The sequence below is a fragment of the Nomascus leucogenys genome, chromosome 18 (genome assembly GCF_006542625.1).
Source record: "Nomascus leucogenys isolate Asia chromosome 18, Asia_NLE_v1, whole genome shotgun sequence".
Lineage (NCBI taxonomy): Eukaryota > Metazoa > Chordata > Mammalia > Primates > Hylobatidae > Nomascus > Nomascus leucogenys.
In genome coordinates, this window is record NC_044398.1 from 61,152,891 (window position 1) to 61,168,008 (window position 15,118).

At 39.5% G+C, this 15,118-nt stretch overlaps 1 protein-coding gene across 2 annotated transcripts in view; it reads left to right on the top strand.

Annotated features, from left to right (window-relative positions):
* Positions 1 to 329: 329 nt before the first annotated feature.
* AP1AR (adaptor related protein complex 1 associated regulatory protein) overlaps positions 330 to 15,118 on the top strand; it is a 37,999-nt gene continuing 23,210 nt past the window's right edge. For both annotated transcript variants that reach the window (XM_030798096.1, XM_030798097.1), the window contains exon 1: positions 330 to 769. In XM_030798096.1, the coding sequence (XP_030653956.1) occupies positions 687 to 769 (83 nt within the window). In that variant the 5' untranslated portion in view covers positions 330 to 686. The remainder of the gene's footprint in view (positions 770 to 15,118) is intronic.

The following is a 15,118-nucleotide window of genomic DNA, read 5'->3' on the forward strand; positions in this document are numbered from 1 at the left end:
CTCCTCAGACGCCTTTGATACAAAGTTCGAAGGCTGAGCCTTAACCATGCCACGCCCAGCGTGCTCCGGACGAGGATGCCCGAAACTGCAATGAGAGAGGGAAATTTCCTACTCAGGTCAAGGTCCAACAAAACAAACGTCTGCACGCAGGAATTAAACCTTCTCGCAGGCAGAAGCTGCTGAACCAGGAGCGAGCGGAAGTGACGCAAAGGCCGGTCGCCGGGGAAGGCGAGGCCCCGAGGTAGCGCGCCCAATTGGGGCGCGGGAGAGGCCGGGGGTGTGGCAGCGTCGGCGGCGAGCGGGGGCCTGGGCGCGCTGGGGGCGGGGCCAGGGTGCTCGGCTCGCGGAGACTGGCCTCCTTCGGCAGCTGGAGGCGGTCACTCGCGCTGGGCTAGGGGCTGAGGCGAGAAGGGCCATGCGGACGGCGAGGGAGTCCAGAGCCTTGAGCCCGGTGCTCCTCCCTCGCGCAGCGGTGGCTCTGCTGCCGCTGGAGTAAACACTGCCTTTGTTCCCTAGCGCCTCGTCTCTTTCGTCGCCCCGTCCCCTCAAGCCGCCGGGCTTCGGCCGGCGCGCCCTCGGTCCCTGAACCCCATTTCGGCTCGTGCCGCGCGGATGCGGTTGCCGGGCCTGGATTTGGGCATTGAGCGGGAGGAGGAGGAGAAGCGGCGGCGCCTGGGCGGCATGCAATGGGGAACTGCTGCTGGACGCAGTGCTTCGGGCTGCTCCGCAAGGAAGCGGGGCGGCTGCAACGAGTAGGCGGCGGCGGAGGGTAAGCCCGCTGGGGGAGGGGCCCGGCCCCCGTGGCTCCTCCTATTCGGCCCCCGGCGGGGAATCCCTTTCACCGTCCCCCAGCGGCTGGAGGTGGCGGTCGAGAGCCCTGCTACACTCACTGCTTAGCAGACGTCAGACGGGTGGTCGTCTTGGAGGCCCAGTCTGGGGTCCGGTCTCGGGGCCTCCTCGGAAAGAGGTAGAAGAGGGGGCGGGGTGTCGCTCCTGCCAGGGCGCCCTGTCACGCGGGGAAAGAGTCACGGGAGACATCATCTCCAGGAAACAAGGGGTAGCCTCGCGCTAATGGGCTGTAGGACCGGTTTCACGGCAACCTGGACACACCCTGCGCTGAGCTTGGGTTTAATGCCAAAGCTAGTATCCCTGTATCTGACCCTCTCTTTAGCCCTGGCAGAGCAGGTGGGATCTGGCTGTGGAGTTAATGCCTCAGATTGATTTTAAGTAGAAATCATTTGGATGCTGGAGTAAAATAAGGTTCCAGATACTGATGAACTCTTTGATAGCTACACTTACTTACTGAATTGCAGAGTTCCCAATGGGCATTCAGATTCTTGGTGCTGATAACTACAGGGGCAATGTGTAATTTTTTCATATTAAGTTTTTGAAATTTCGAGAGGAATTCCTTGCCCTGGTTGCTACTCAAACGTCCTATAACATTAGGTAAATGCAGTCATTCTGAACTTCACTTCTCTTGAGTAAACCTGGGATATGCTTAGGTTTTGTATATGCACCATCCACAGAGTAGTAATTTCATAATTCCATTTTTGTGTTTTTTATTTCATAGATACTGAAAAAATTAGAGCAGATTCCTTTGGGGTTGGCTTTGTGGTTTTTAACTATCCCTCAGGAATTCAAACCTAGAATTGAAAATCTGAACCAAGCCAGTTTGTGTAAGGACTAAGACTATTTTGCACTTTCTGAAACAGATTGCTAATTTTTCATAATCTGTTCCATATAACTAACATTATTGGGTAATAAGATGTTCAACATAAATAAATTGAACTAAATGATGGTAATTTGAATCTTTGGTAATGGAGATCTTATAAAATATAATAGGATTCTCATTCATTCATTAGGCATTGTGTCACCTCTCTGAAACAAAGTAGCTAAGTATCCCTAGAATGGAAGAGCAAGGATTTGCAGTTTGTGCCTAGTTTAATATTTCGATTTCCCTAATTTATGAGTTCTTACTGTTGAGTGGGACATGACAGCGGTTTTATCTTGTCATCCAGGATCATCTGATTTAAGTATTTATAATTTTTGTGTGTGAATGCAACTTACAAGGTCAAGCTGCTTAAGTAGGCTTGCCCAAGAACTAGATACCACACAATCTTTGGCTTTTACTATTATTTGTAGTTGTGTTACAGGGCGTTAAATTCTAGCTCTAAGAAAGTTGGTTGGTGGGGGAGCAGTACTTACATTCTAAATGGATAAGCAAAAAAGTTTATATTTGACTTTGGACTATATGATGTGTCTGTGGACTTTAGTTTTTTTCATGTGGTCTCTGTAGAGTACAGCATTAAAATTGTAGGTTCTACTCCCTCAGCTCGTGAGCTTGGCAGCATAGGGAGGTGGCAGGAGGAAATCCATGAATCAGCGTGAGTGTTAATTGTCTGTAGATATGCCATAAAAACATAAGCAGGTTGAGTATTTCTTTTTTTTTTTTTTTTTTTGAGACGGAGTCTCACTCTGTCGCTCAGGCTGGAGTACAGTGGCGCGGGATCTCGGCTTACTGCAACCTTCGCCTCCCAGGTTCACCCCATTCTCCTGCCTCAGCCTCCTGAGTAGCTGGGACTACAGGCGCCCGCCACCGCGCCCGGCTAATTTTTTTGTATTTTTAGTAGAGACCAGGTTTCACCGTGTTAGCCAGAATGGTCTTGATCTCCTGACCTCATGATCCGCCAGCCTCAGCCTCCCAAAGTGCTGGGATTACAGGCATGAGCCACCGCTCCCGGCCAGCAGGTTGAGTATTTCTTATCTGAAATACTTGCTTTGCAGTTCAGATTTTTATTCAGATTTTGGAATATATGCATTATATACTGGCGTAGTATCTGAAAATCTGAAATCCAGATTTCCTTTGAGCATTTCCTTTGAGTAATATGTTAGCACTCAAAAAGTTTAAGATTTTGGAACATTTCAGATTTTGGGTTTTGGGGTTAGGTATACTCAACTTGTGGTTGGATTTTTACTGTTTGTGGGCAAAACTCTTTGAACAAGTCCTGTGGAGGCAGTGAGACTTTATAGGTTGTGGACACTGTCATCTAAAATTATATAATGGTGATATTGATCCTATTACTTTAAGTCTATGAGCATAGGATTTGACGGTTCCCTTACTTGAATTTTCTGGTTAACTTATTGTTTAACATCAATTTTAATACTGTTTTAGCAGCTTCCAGTAAGCATGTGGAGACAGATGGATATAGTTACTTGTGCAGTAAGGTTAAACTGTTATTTTAATTTTTTTTTTAATCAACTGTTTGGATTTTCTTTCAAGTATAGGTCTGGATAGTAGTTCTTCTAAAGGTGAAAAAGTTGAGGAGTGGTCACAAAAACTTGATTTGATCCTATATGTCATTGTAATGACCACAAAAGGAGAGGGTGTCCTCAACTTTTTTAGCTTGATTTAAGCTAGACTTCACAGGGAAGCCTTATGATCTAAGGCCTGGTTTCTGAGTCTTGCAGATTGACATACCCCTGAGAAATCTCAAAATCAGATCACTCGTTTTTTACTATTTAATCTCAAAACCAGAATTACCACTTTTTCCAGTTTATAAAATACTAGGGAATTCTAGTATTGTATATTCTAGGATATCTGTTTCACCAGTCAAAATATCAGTATCAGTGTTGAGGTGTGTTGGAAACCCTACTAATAAAGTTATTTGGTGATTAAAGCAGAGAGAATTAAATATCTTTAAGGAATAAAACAGGCATCCTAATGAGTCCTACTTCACTGGAGTTTTGCCTGCCAACACTTTCTACAGCACTCCATCTGCTGGTCAGTTCTCCTGTTTCTCTGAGCAGGCCTTTATATAGACTTGTAGTTTTTTCTTTCTCAGATGGAAGACCCAATTAAGTTTTGTTGTGTTGTATTTAATTCCTATTTCTATATTACTGTATAATTCCACATAGTGATTCCACTTAAGGTAAACTATAGTTTTTATAGAAAGGTAAACCATATTTTGTATCCTTATCAATATGTAACATTTTTTGGCCTTTTTGGCTCTGGCAGCAAAGTTGCTTTCAGGCAATAGTTTACAGTGATTTGCTTTTCCATTCCTAGTAAAAATGATTTTAATAATAACTGCCAATATTCCGTTACTTCCTATGTGCCAGGCACTGTTCTAAGTACTTTATATTATCTCACTTATTCTTCTCTGCAATTCTGTGAGGCAAGTAAGTATATACATATTATATATATTATAGGTTGAAAACTGAAACTTAGAAAGTTGAACTTTCCCAAGATAGCAGAGCTGGGATTGCAACCCAGGTCCCTCTGAATTCAGAGTTCTTATCCTTAACCACCACAAATAGTTCATGGCACTTTATTCTATAGGTAAACATTTGGTTGCTATCTCTCTCATTGCAGTATCTTGAACTTTGTCACCAGAAGAACTTATGAATATACCCGAACAACTTGACTCTTTATTCTATGTGCTAAGCTGTCTTTTTCTTGAAACTATGCACTTGACTTCTGCAACATCACCTTTATCTTATTTTCCTGTTTCTCTCCTAGCTATTCTTACTCTATTAAATGTGGAGATTTTCCTGTCTTCTCTTTTTTAATTTCCTTCATATGTGTATTACCTGCCCCTGAAGAAATTTTACCCATTCCTATGATTTCAGCCACCACTACTTCCAAATCTCATCTGCTTGTAGATCTTTTCAGTTGTCTACCTAAGAGCCACTCTTGGATGTATTCAATTAAATCTCTATATATTATTTTCAGTCTCTCCTTAAATATACTGAACCTGTTTTCCTCCTGTCCTCTGCCATAAACATTGCCTTTCAAACTGCTTAGTCAGCAGCTTCCAGACTACTCTCTCTATTGTAGCTCTCATACTTCAGCCCACCCTCCCTTCCTATCATGAGTTATGCTTTCTAAAATCCACATTGGATTGTTTCTTTCCTTTGCTCAGCAACTTCCATCTGCTCCCTGATTCCCATAGCTAAATTTCTAAGTCTTTTTTTTTTTTTTTTTTTTTCCCAAGAAGGAGTCTCGCTCTCTTGCCCAGGCTGAAATGCACTGGCACGATCCTGGCTCACTACAACCTCCACCTCCTGAGTTCAAGTGATTGTCTTCCCTCAGCTCCGCAAGTAGCTGGGATTACAGGCACCCGCCACCATGCCTGGCCAATTTTTGTATTTTTAATAGAGACAGGATTTCACCATGTTGGCCTGGCTAGTCTCGAACTCCTGACCTGAAGCGATCTGCCCACCTCGGCTTCCCAAAGTGCTAGAATTACAGGCATGAGCCACCGCGCCCAGCCCTAAATTTCTAAGTCTTTTTTCCTTCTATGACAGCATGATGAATTACATGGCATTCAAATGTATGGCATCATGTCCCTTTGTATACTCAGGATAATATTTAGTTCTATATTTGGGTTTCTATAATCTCTTTGTCAAAAAATGTCAGGATACAAATCAGTGAGAAAAACATTAAAAGAATAACATTAAAGCTATTCTAATTTCAAAAAAACTTGTCATTCATAAATCTTAGCATTTTAACTTTTTTGATAAATTACTATCCTCCCAGCTACTAGTTTAAACTTCTAACAAAGCAATGTAACCTTAACCTGTTTTTACCAGTGTTATTCTCTCCCATCCTCTCACTTACCACTTTTAATATCCTATGTACTAGATGGACTATGCTTGTTCTTGTTTTCCTAAAATACAGTGTTTTCTTTTTTTTTTTCCCCCAAGATGGAGTCTTGCCCTGTCGCCCAAGCTGGAGTGCAGTGGTGTGATCTTGCTCACTGCAACCTCCGCCTCCCAGGTTCAAGCAATTCTCCTGCCTCAGCCTCCCAAGTAGCTGGGATTACAGGTGCGTGCCACCACACCTGGCTAATTTTGTATTTTTTAGTAGAGACGGGGTTTCACCATGTTGGCCAGGCTGGTCTCAAACTCCTGACCTCGTGATCCCCCTGCCTCAGCCTCCTAGAGTGCTGGGATTACAGGCATGAGCCACTGCGCCTGGCCAAATAGTGTTTTCTAACCCTGTGCCTTTGTGGGTGATATGTATTTTCTTTTTTCTTTTTTTTTTTTTTTTTGAGACGAGGTCTCACTCTGTCACCCAGGCTGGAGTGCAGAGGTGTAATCTAGGCTTATTAAAACCTCCACTTCCCGGGTTCCAGCAATTCTACCTCAGCCTCCCAAGTAGCTGGGACTACAGGTGCAGGCCACCATGCTTGGCTAATTTTTGTATTTTTTGTAGAAACACACAGGGTTTCACCATGTTGCCCATGTTGGTCTCGAACTCCTGAACTCAAGTGATCTGCATACCTCAGCCTCCCAAAGTGTTGGAATTACAGTCGTGAGCCACTGCACCTGGCCTGTGTGATATTTCTTCTTTTTTTTAGTTTTTTTGTGAGCTTTCACTTACCTTTACCTTACCTTACTTACCTTCCCTATGAAACCCACTCCAAGCCCCTGAAACCATATTATCTCCCTGAGGAAATAATATTTTCTACAGGCTTATTTTTGTTCTATATCAAGGGTTGGCAAACTTTTTCTGTAATGGGCCAGATAATACGTATTTTAGGGTTGGCAGGTGGTGTGGTCTGTCACAACTACTAAACTTGCCTGTTTTAGTGCAAGAGCAGCCATAGACAGTGTTTCAACAAATGAGTGTGGCTATATTTCAATGCAATTTTATTTACAAAAATAGGCAGAGGGCCAGATTTGGCCAGTGGGCCATAGTTGCCAACTCCTGGTACCATATGTACCATGATGTAGGCTGAGAGCTCCTCAAGGAGGTCAAGGACTGTGTTTTATCACTCTCTCCATTCTCAGTATCTTACATTTGTTGAATGAACAGCCAGAAAAGTTATTTGAACTTGTAGGATCTACAAAACTATAATTTCTCCTATCCTTCATTTTTTTTAAGGCCTAAAGATAATTCCCTAACTTTGGCAAAAACATCACATACCCAGATAGATACTTAAACATATCCTACCAGTTTTATATTGACTCATTATTTTTTTTTACAGAGATCACATTGAGTACCTTTGAGAATTTTAAAAATATTTATTATAATATATATTGCTAAGATATAGAAATCAATAATGTCGGCATTAGAAGATTTATTTTGGTTCTGCATGTTTTTCAGTTTTGAAAAAAATATAAAAGTGTAAGATGTTTCTCTAGGAATTTCAGAAGATAGGAAAGAAAACAGTAGTGCATTTAAATGGATATGGATTTTAAACATTCTTTGTTAAACCTTAAAGACTCCCTAAGGCTCTGTTCTGAATCTCATTCTATTTTTCCCAATACATTTTTAGTCTTTAATGTACTTTTCCTGGGTGATGGTACTTCACCTACTACTTATATGATAATAAGTTCAGTCATCTCAGTCTGAGCTCTGAAATACCTGATTGCTACTGTGTAGTTCCACTTGTCTATCAAACATAACGGTAAATTCATTTTGTAAAGTTGAATTCATCTTTGTTTCCTTCTCATAGCCCTTTCCTCCTTTTTCCTCTTTAAGCCCCAGCCTTTTCTACTACTTTGTTCCCTACCTTGTGAGTGGTATCTGTAGTCACCTAAGCCATGAAACTAAGAACCGTATCAAGTTCTTTCCTGTTACTCACCCTTCAAACCCAGGTTATCAAGTCCCTACCTTCTGAATGGCCCCTACATGTTAGATCTTTCTAACATCTATATCCTCTCTGCCTTAAAACAGACCCTTCTGTCCTCTATATTTGTAGTTCTACCCTCCTGATATGCCCTTTTGAACTTGTGTCTCCCTAATCTGAAAACCAAAAGGAAAGCAACATGAAACCTTATGTAGACTCCAACATCTCCCTCTAGCTGTTACCCTGACTACCATGTCTCCCTCCAGCTATTAACCCTATCTCGTATCTTTTCCCTTAAATATTTTTCTTAGGAATTGTCTGGTCTTGCCTAGTCTTGATGTCTTCTTGAGAAGTGTTTCCTCACTTCTTACTCAGTCTGCAAAGTAACCTAATGTTCACCTTCCCTGCTGCTGCTCCCCTCTGCATATTCATTTTCTTCTCAGTCATGACATTTTGGAGTCCTTCAAAACTTCTGTTAGACTCTTCTCACACTATACTCTCCTTAAAGAGTGACACGCATATAGCTGCTAACCTAGGAGTTGTCTTTGACACTGTTCCCCATCATCCCACATTTCCAGTCCATCCTCAAGACCAGATGATATTTTTTTTATCTCTTAAATAACTTTTCAGTCCACCCACTTCTCTCGCTGCTGCCACATTAATCCAGGCTGTCGTCACTTGTTGCCTAGATTTCCAATAATTCTGTGTGTATTCCTCGTTCGCCATTCTCTGACACTACTTTGTTTACCTTCATGGCACTTACCACTCCATGACTTTGTAGACTCCGAGCATTTGTTTGTCTGTTGACTGTTCTCCCTTAATAGAGTATAAATTTCATGTGGTCAGACTTTGTTCCTGTATCTCCAGTGTACCAGCGGTGCTTGCCACATAGTAGGTGCTCAATAAATATTTGTCGACTTAATAGACTATCAAGTAGGTCTACCCACATATATTCCTGACCTTTTCCAATTTATCCTGCACCCTGGAATCAAAGTGATCTTAAATACACATCTGATACTCTAGTTTCTCTTCAGAGTCAGTAGATCTTTTGCCTTTTAAATGCAAATCTGTGACACAAATACAACATAAATTCTAAAGTGGCTTACCAAACTTGTAGGATAAAGACTGAAATCTTAGTGGAGCTTTCAAGGCTCTGTGTTAATCTTTTCCTTGCCTACCTCTTCTTTCTCCTTTTATTTTTTTATTTTTGCTTCATGTGTGTCACACTTCTCCTTGAATCTATTTCTTTCCTTTTTACTTAGATAACTCCTATTCACTCATCTTATAGATGCCAGCTTAAGAATTCTTTCCTACAGAAGTCTTCCAAAACCATCTCCTACCCTCCAGAGGGTAAGCCTGCACATCATCATGGAACCATCTGCTTTTCTTCTGTGCATGTTCTTAGTTTATAGTTACACTGAAATAGTATGATTATTTGGTTAGTGTCTGTCTGCTGCTCTCCATAAAAAGGAAGGAGTTTATGCCTGTTTTTCCATACCATTGAATGAATGAATACCCAGCTCTCAGTTAAGTACCTAGTATATATTACATGTTCAGTAAATACTTGTTGGCAGAATTAATGAATACAGTATCTTGAATATGTCAGGTTCTTTTCACTCCCCCTTGCCTTTGTTACCTGCTGCTCCCTGAAACATCTCTTTTTTCTGCTTGGAGGCCTGGCTTATTCGTCTGCCTCAGGCTGATTTTTGATGACACCTCATTTGAACATATCCCCTCTCACAGCATAGTTGTTGTTAATTTACCTGTGTGTCTACCCTGTTAGATTATAAGCCTTTTGGATACATGGGTTTAAAATATTTCAAATGTATAGCTATGCATGTTACTGTATTACATAGCTATGCCCGTCACTCAGTAACTTACAGAAATAAAAAATTGGAAGATTCAGTGGTATAGATACATAAGTGGCAGCAGCTTCCAAAAGAAGAGGGTTGTCAGTGATTTCAGATGCTGCACACAAATTGCAGAGGACAAATAGCAAAGAACTAAAAGACCTCTAAGGTCTCTTCTCATTATTAGTTTTCTTTAAATCAGGCTCTTAAAAGGCAATGACTGCTTTTTAAACCCTTGCATTATGTCTTTGACATGTTTGGAGGGAAGAATTTGTCTCCTCTCTGCCAAGGCATAAAATTAAGTTTTTGAACATATTCTTCCTAAACGTGTCTTTATTAGGAAGGAGCTTATTAAACAGTAAATATGATTATTATTACTTACCTGTATTAGTCAGTGTTCTCCAGAGAAATGGAACGAGTAGGAGATACCTGTATTTCTATGTTTACATGTAGATAGATAGATAGATAGATAGATAGATAGATAGATAGATAAATGGATATAAAATGAGAACTGTCATAAGGAATTGCTTCATATGATTATGGAGGTTAAGTCCCACAATCTGTTGTTTGCAAGCTGGAGACCCAGGAAAGCTGGTCATGTAAGTCTCAGTTCATGGGGGGAAGACCAGTGTCTCAGCTCAAGCAGTCAGGTAGAGAGAATTCAATTCAACCTTGCTTCAGCTTTTTTGTTCTGGTCAGGCCCTGAATGGATTGAATGATGGCAGCCCACCCACCTTGGAAAGGGCAATTTGCTTTACCCAGTCCACCAATTCAAATGCGAGTCTGTTCTCTAACACCCTTGCAGATGCGCCAGATGTAATGTTTAGCCAGATATCTGGGCATCTGGTGACCCACTCATGTTGACATATAAAATTAACCATCACATCACCTTACGTCACTGCTATCCCTACCTGGAAAAATCTGTTGATTTTATCCCTTGAGATTTGAGTGGTTAAATCTCTATTGAAATATTTGATACAAATTGAAAAACAATGTTTCCATCATCTTTGTAATAGTTTTTGCCAGGCATTAGATTTATAATCTTTCCAGTCTTCTGAAAAAAAAAAAAAAAATAGCATTCTTGGGAAGCTTTTAATTTTTAATAGACTTTGGAACAATTTACCATGATTCTTCATCATTTATTTATAGTGTCAAAACATATAGGGAAAGACTTTCTTATTTTATTCTAACAGATATAAAGAGGAATATGAAGAAAAGTTACGATATCAATGTAGAATTTGTGATAATTTTTCAGTTACCTTTTACTTAAGTCACTTTGATATGAGTATTTGCCTGCTATGCAAAATAAAGTGAGAAGCATAAAATACTGCATTTTAAGCCTATTCTTGACAAGACTGGTTTTATCTTTAATAAAAGTATCTTGAAATCTACCTTGAGAACATCGATAAGTGAATATGTATGCAAGTATCTCCACTTTTGTACCACGTTGGTTTCAAATTCTTCCAAATTTCTGTATATGCCTCCATCGTTCAGAGTATTATGCTCCAGGAACCAGTCATAGCCTTTCTTTTCTACCCCTCTGGTGTCCTTTACGTGTCTGAATCTGTCTTAGGCTGTGTTGACATAAAGGAATATCTGAGGCTGGGTAATTTAATAAAGAAAAAAAAGGCTTACTTGGCTCACAATTTTGATGTCTGGAGAAGTTAAAGATTGGGCATCTGCATCTGGTAAGGTGCAGACTGCTTCCACTAGTGGCAAAAGGTGAAGGGAAGCCAGTGTGTGCAGAAATCACACAGCAAAAGAGGAAGCAAGGAGGGAGTGCCAGGCTCTTTTTAACAACCTGCTTTCATGGGAACTCACTCATAACCATGAGGATGAGGTTGGCACCAAGCCATTCATGAGGGATCCACCACTGTTACCTAAACACTTCCCATTAGGCCCCACCCCTAACAATGGAGATCAAATTTCAACATGAGATTATTAGGGGACAAACATCCAAGCTGTAACACAATCTACTTTCACATCTTCAGTAGTAGTAGAGTGGATACGCAGAAGCCTACTTTACTTCATTTAGAGACAGCTCGCAGGACCATAAGAATTACATGTAAATGAATGTCCATGGATGACTTGGAGGAACTCTAGACTGTTAAGAGGAAAAGTACACTTCTATTTTCTTTAAATCATTGTTTTTGGAGCCTCTTTCTTTCAGCTCCTCAACGTTCACCCTAATTAACACACCTGAATATACATGTTCTTGAATAGAATAGTGGGTTGTTGCCCAAATTACTTCTCACCTTCCTCTTTCCTCCAGGGCATGTGACTGGATTCATGAACGTTAAATGCACATATTATGTGCCCGTAATCATTTTCTTCACAGCTCAGCTTTATATGATACTGCTGTATTGCTAGATAATTCTTCCAGCTTCTCACATCACTTTGTCCTTTATCGTTTCACTGCTGGCATTTAAGTCTTACGTCTTGGATTTACTGCATTTATTTTTCTCTTGTACTTTCACTCTTGATACTGCTGCTTTCATATTACATCCCCATTGGGATTCTGATACTTCTCCCATCATCTCTTGTTTTCCAGTCCATCTCCCAAACCAGATGATTTTTATCTTCTAAATATTTATTTAATCCCTCCACTTCTCTCACTGACACCACCCTAGTCCAACTTATTCTTGCTTAGCCTCAAATTTGATTGCATACATTATTCATACATTCATTCTATACATTTATCTCCGCTCACTGTTTAGGGCTTGTATCATTCTTGGCACTTGCAGGAGCAGCTTCTTATATGAACCAAGGTTTACTTCTGGTTCAAGTCATTCATTTCTATTCCTGTGCAGTATTGTATTATATGAATAGGCCATAATTACTTCACCCTTCTGTTGATGGGCATTTAGACCATTTCCAACTTCTTTTTTTTTTCTTTTTCTTTTACAAACTACCTCAATTTGTGCAAGGAGATAAATGTCTCTTTGTACACATGTGTAGAAGATTCTTTAGGTGGATATACCTAGGAGTAGAATTGCTCAGTCATAGCTTATGTACCTCTTCAAATTTACTAGAAAAATAAAACTTCTTCAAAGTAATTATACTACTTTAAACTTTTAACGATAATGAATTTTCATTGCTCCATTTCTTAACTCTTGGTATTGTCATATTTTTTCAATCTGTTGATGTAAAATGCAATCTAATATTTGTGTCAAAACTTTATTGTACAATATTCCTATATACCAGCAACAAATACTGCATATTATAAAATTACCTTTTAAGATAGCAATGAAAAAATATAAGAGACTAGTAATCAATAATAGATGTGTAAGACTAGAACAACGTTTTTAAAGATGCCATCTAAATAAATGCAGGGCAATACCATTTTCATGGGTAAAAAGACTCACTGTGCTTAAGATGTCCCCTGCCTATTTACTTGAAATTTAGTGCATTTGCAGTTAAAATCCTGATAGGAATTTTGTGGAACTTAAGCTGATTCCAGCAATTTTTATGGAAGAGCAAAGGGTCATAAAAGAGCCCACAAATTTTGAAGAAGGAAACTTGTCCTATCAGATTACAGACTCTAATAATTAAAACCCTGTTGTATTGCCACAGGATAAACTAATTGGTGAACGGGCTAGAATATAATACCTAGGCTCTCTCTTAGTCAACTTGAAGGTGAAGCTCAGTAATGTTTATTTTTAAAAGGCAATTGTTTTATGCCACAGGATGAGAATAACTGCTTTTCTAAAACAGAGTTGTCAAGACTAAATACCTATATTGGAGGGTTTCTAAATGTAAAATGCCTGGTTCAGGGACTCATAGCCATTTTTTTTTTCTTTTGTACATCAACTCCCAAAGGTGTGCAGTAGTCTCCTGTCAGTAATAATGCAGTGTTATATTGATTTTTGCCCAAAGATGGGTGAAGGAGGCCTCCTTAGATTTACTCTTGCCATTTTCTGTTGTTGTTTCTTATGGTACCTCCAACATTCACACCTCCCAAAATCTCTGGTCTGTATAAACTTGGAGTTTTCTTACGGAGTTGTTTTGTTGTCATTATTAAATGAAATTAATTTGAGATTCAGTAGGTTTAGTCAGAAGTTACAAATATGAAAGCAGAGAATACTAGTTTTTAGCTTCCTTATTTTTAAGCAATTATGTTTGCATAATAGAATCTTAGATTGTTCTGTACCAATTTACACTATAATTTTATTTAGCAAATGTGGGAAACTTTGTACAACGTGACCTACTTATAGGCTAACAATAGGTCTAAAAAAGTAGGGTGGCTATTCTCCTTTATTTTTAGATTCTTAAGTAGTTACAATTGAAAATATTAGATCAGATTTTCTTTTAACTTGAAATGTCACCAGATTTATATACTCCTAATTTTTAGTGAAAATCTTTTTATGAATAATAGTTAATTAATAAAATAATGTTTTGTGCGTAATACAATTAAACTTATTTTTTTCTTATAAGAATGCTCTAAAAGCATATAATGTGAACAGTGTTACATACAAAATTAGCACACTTTTAGATTCCAGGCTACGCATATTATCAGAACATGCACAGCAGTGTTTTCAGCTACAGAACTGTGATGGATTGAACATGGAGGGGGAAGAATTGAGGAAGATCTAAAAGATAGTTATCTACGCTTGACCTTGGATATATGTTGAAAAGAGCTTACTTTTTGGAGTTTAGATACTTTACATAATTTTTTGTACTAAGTCCTCAAAGTCCAGTGCATGTTTGGCACATAATAGCCTTTAAAATTCAGACTAGCCACATTTCAGTTGCTCAATAGCCCCCTTGTGGCTAGTGGTTATCATACTGGACAGTGCAGATCTAGCCAATAGGATAACAATACTTCATAGGATGATTCTGGGAAGAAAATGAATATAAAATACATATTTTAAAAATAAGCTTTGTTCCTGACCCTTTGTAGGTCCTCAGTAAATGCAAGCCTCTCTTTGCTCTCCATTATATTAATAGCTTGTTATGTTTTGGGTTTTGTAGCATATGTAGTTGGAAACTTCAAGTCAATAAAATATTGACTTTTTTTTCAAATTGAAGAAAATAAAATGTTATTATTTCTCTAACAGTAATTGAGAGTCAGCTTTTGTAATAGATATTGCTGCTTTTACTCATTTTGTTTCCTGTCTTTCCTTCTGAGACTCAATTTTCACCTAAGATTATTAGAAATGTACGTTAATAGTTAGCACCAAATTTCTGGTTTTAGACTGTGATCCAGTTTCCTTTTGTCTCATTTTTTTAATGTTGCTGCCCTATATACATCTAAAACTTAATTCTTGAAAATATTCTCAACCAGCACCTATATAATAATGAAATATTACTGCATAGTACTTGGGGGACTTGAATAAAATGAGTTATGTGATTTTTCCTGTGGTTACTTTTGCTGTCCCATTAATATATAATTTTAGGCTGGGTGTGGTGGCTCACACCTGTAATTCCAACACTTTGGACGACCGAGGCAGGCAGATTGCTTGAGGCCAGGAGTTTGAGACCAGCCTGGCCAATATGGCAAAACCCCATCTCTACTAAAAATACAAAAATCAGCTGGGCATGGTGATGCACTCCTGTAGGCCCAGCTACTTGGGAGGCTGAGGCAGGAGAATCACTTGAACCCAGGAGGCAGAGGTTGCAGTGAGCTGAGATCACACCACTGCACTCCAGCCTGGGCGACAGAGTGAGACTGTCTCAAAACAAACAAACAAA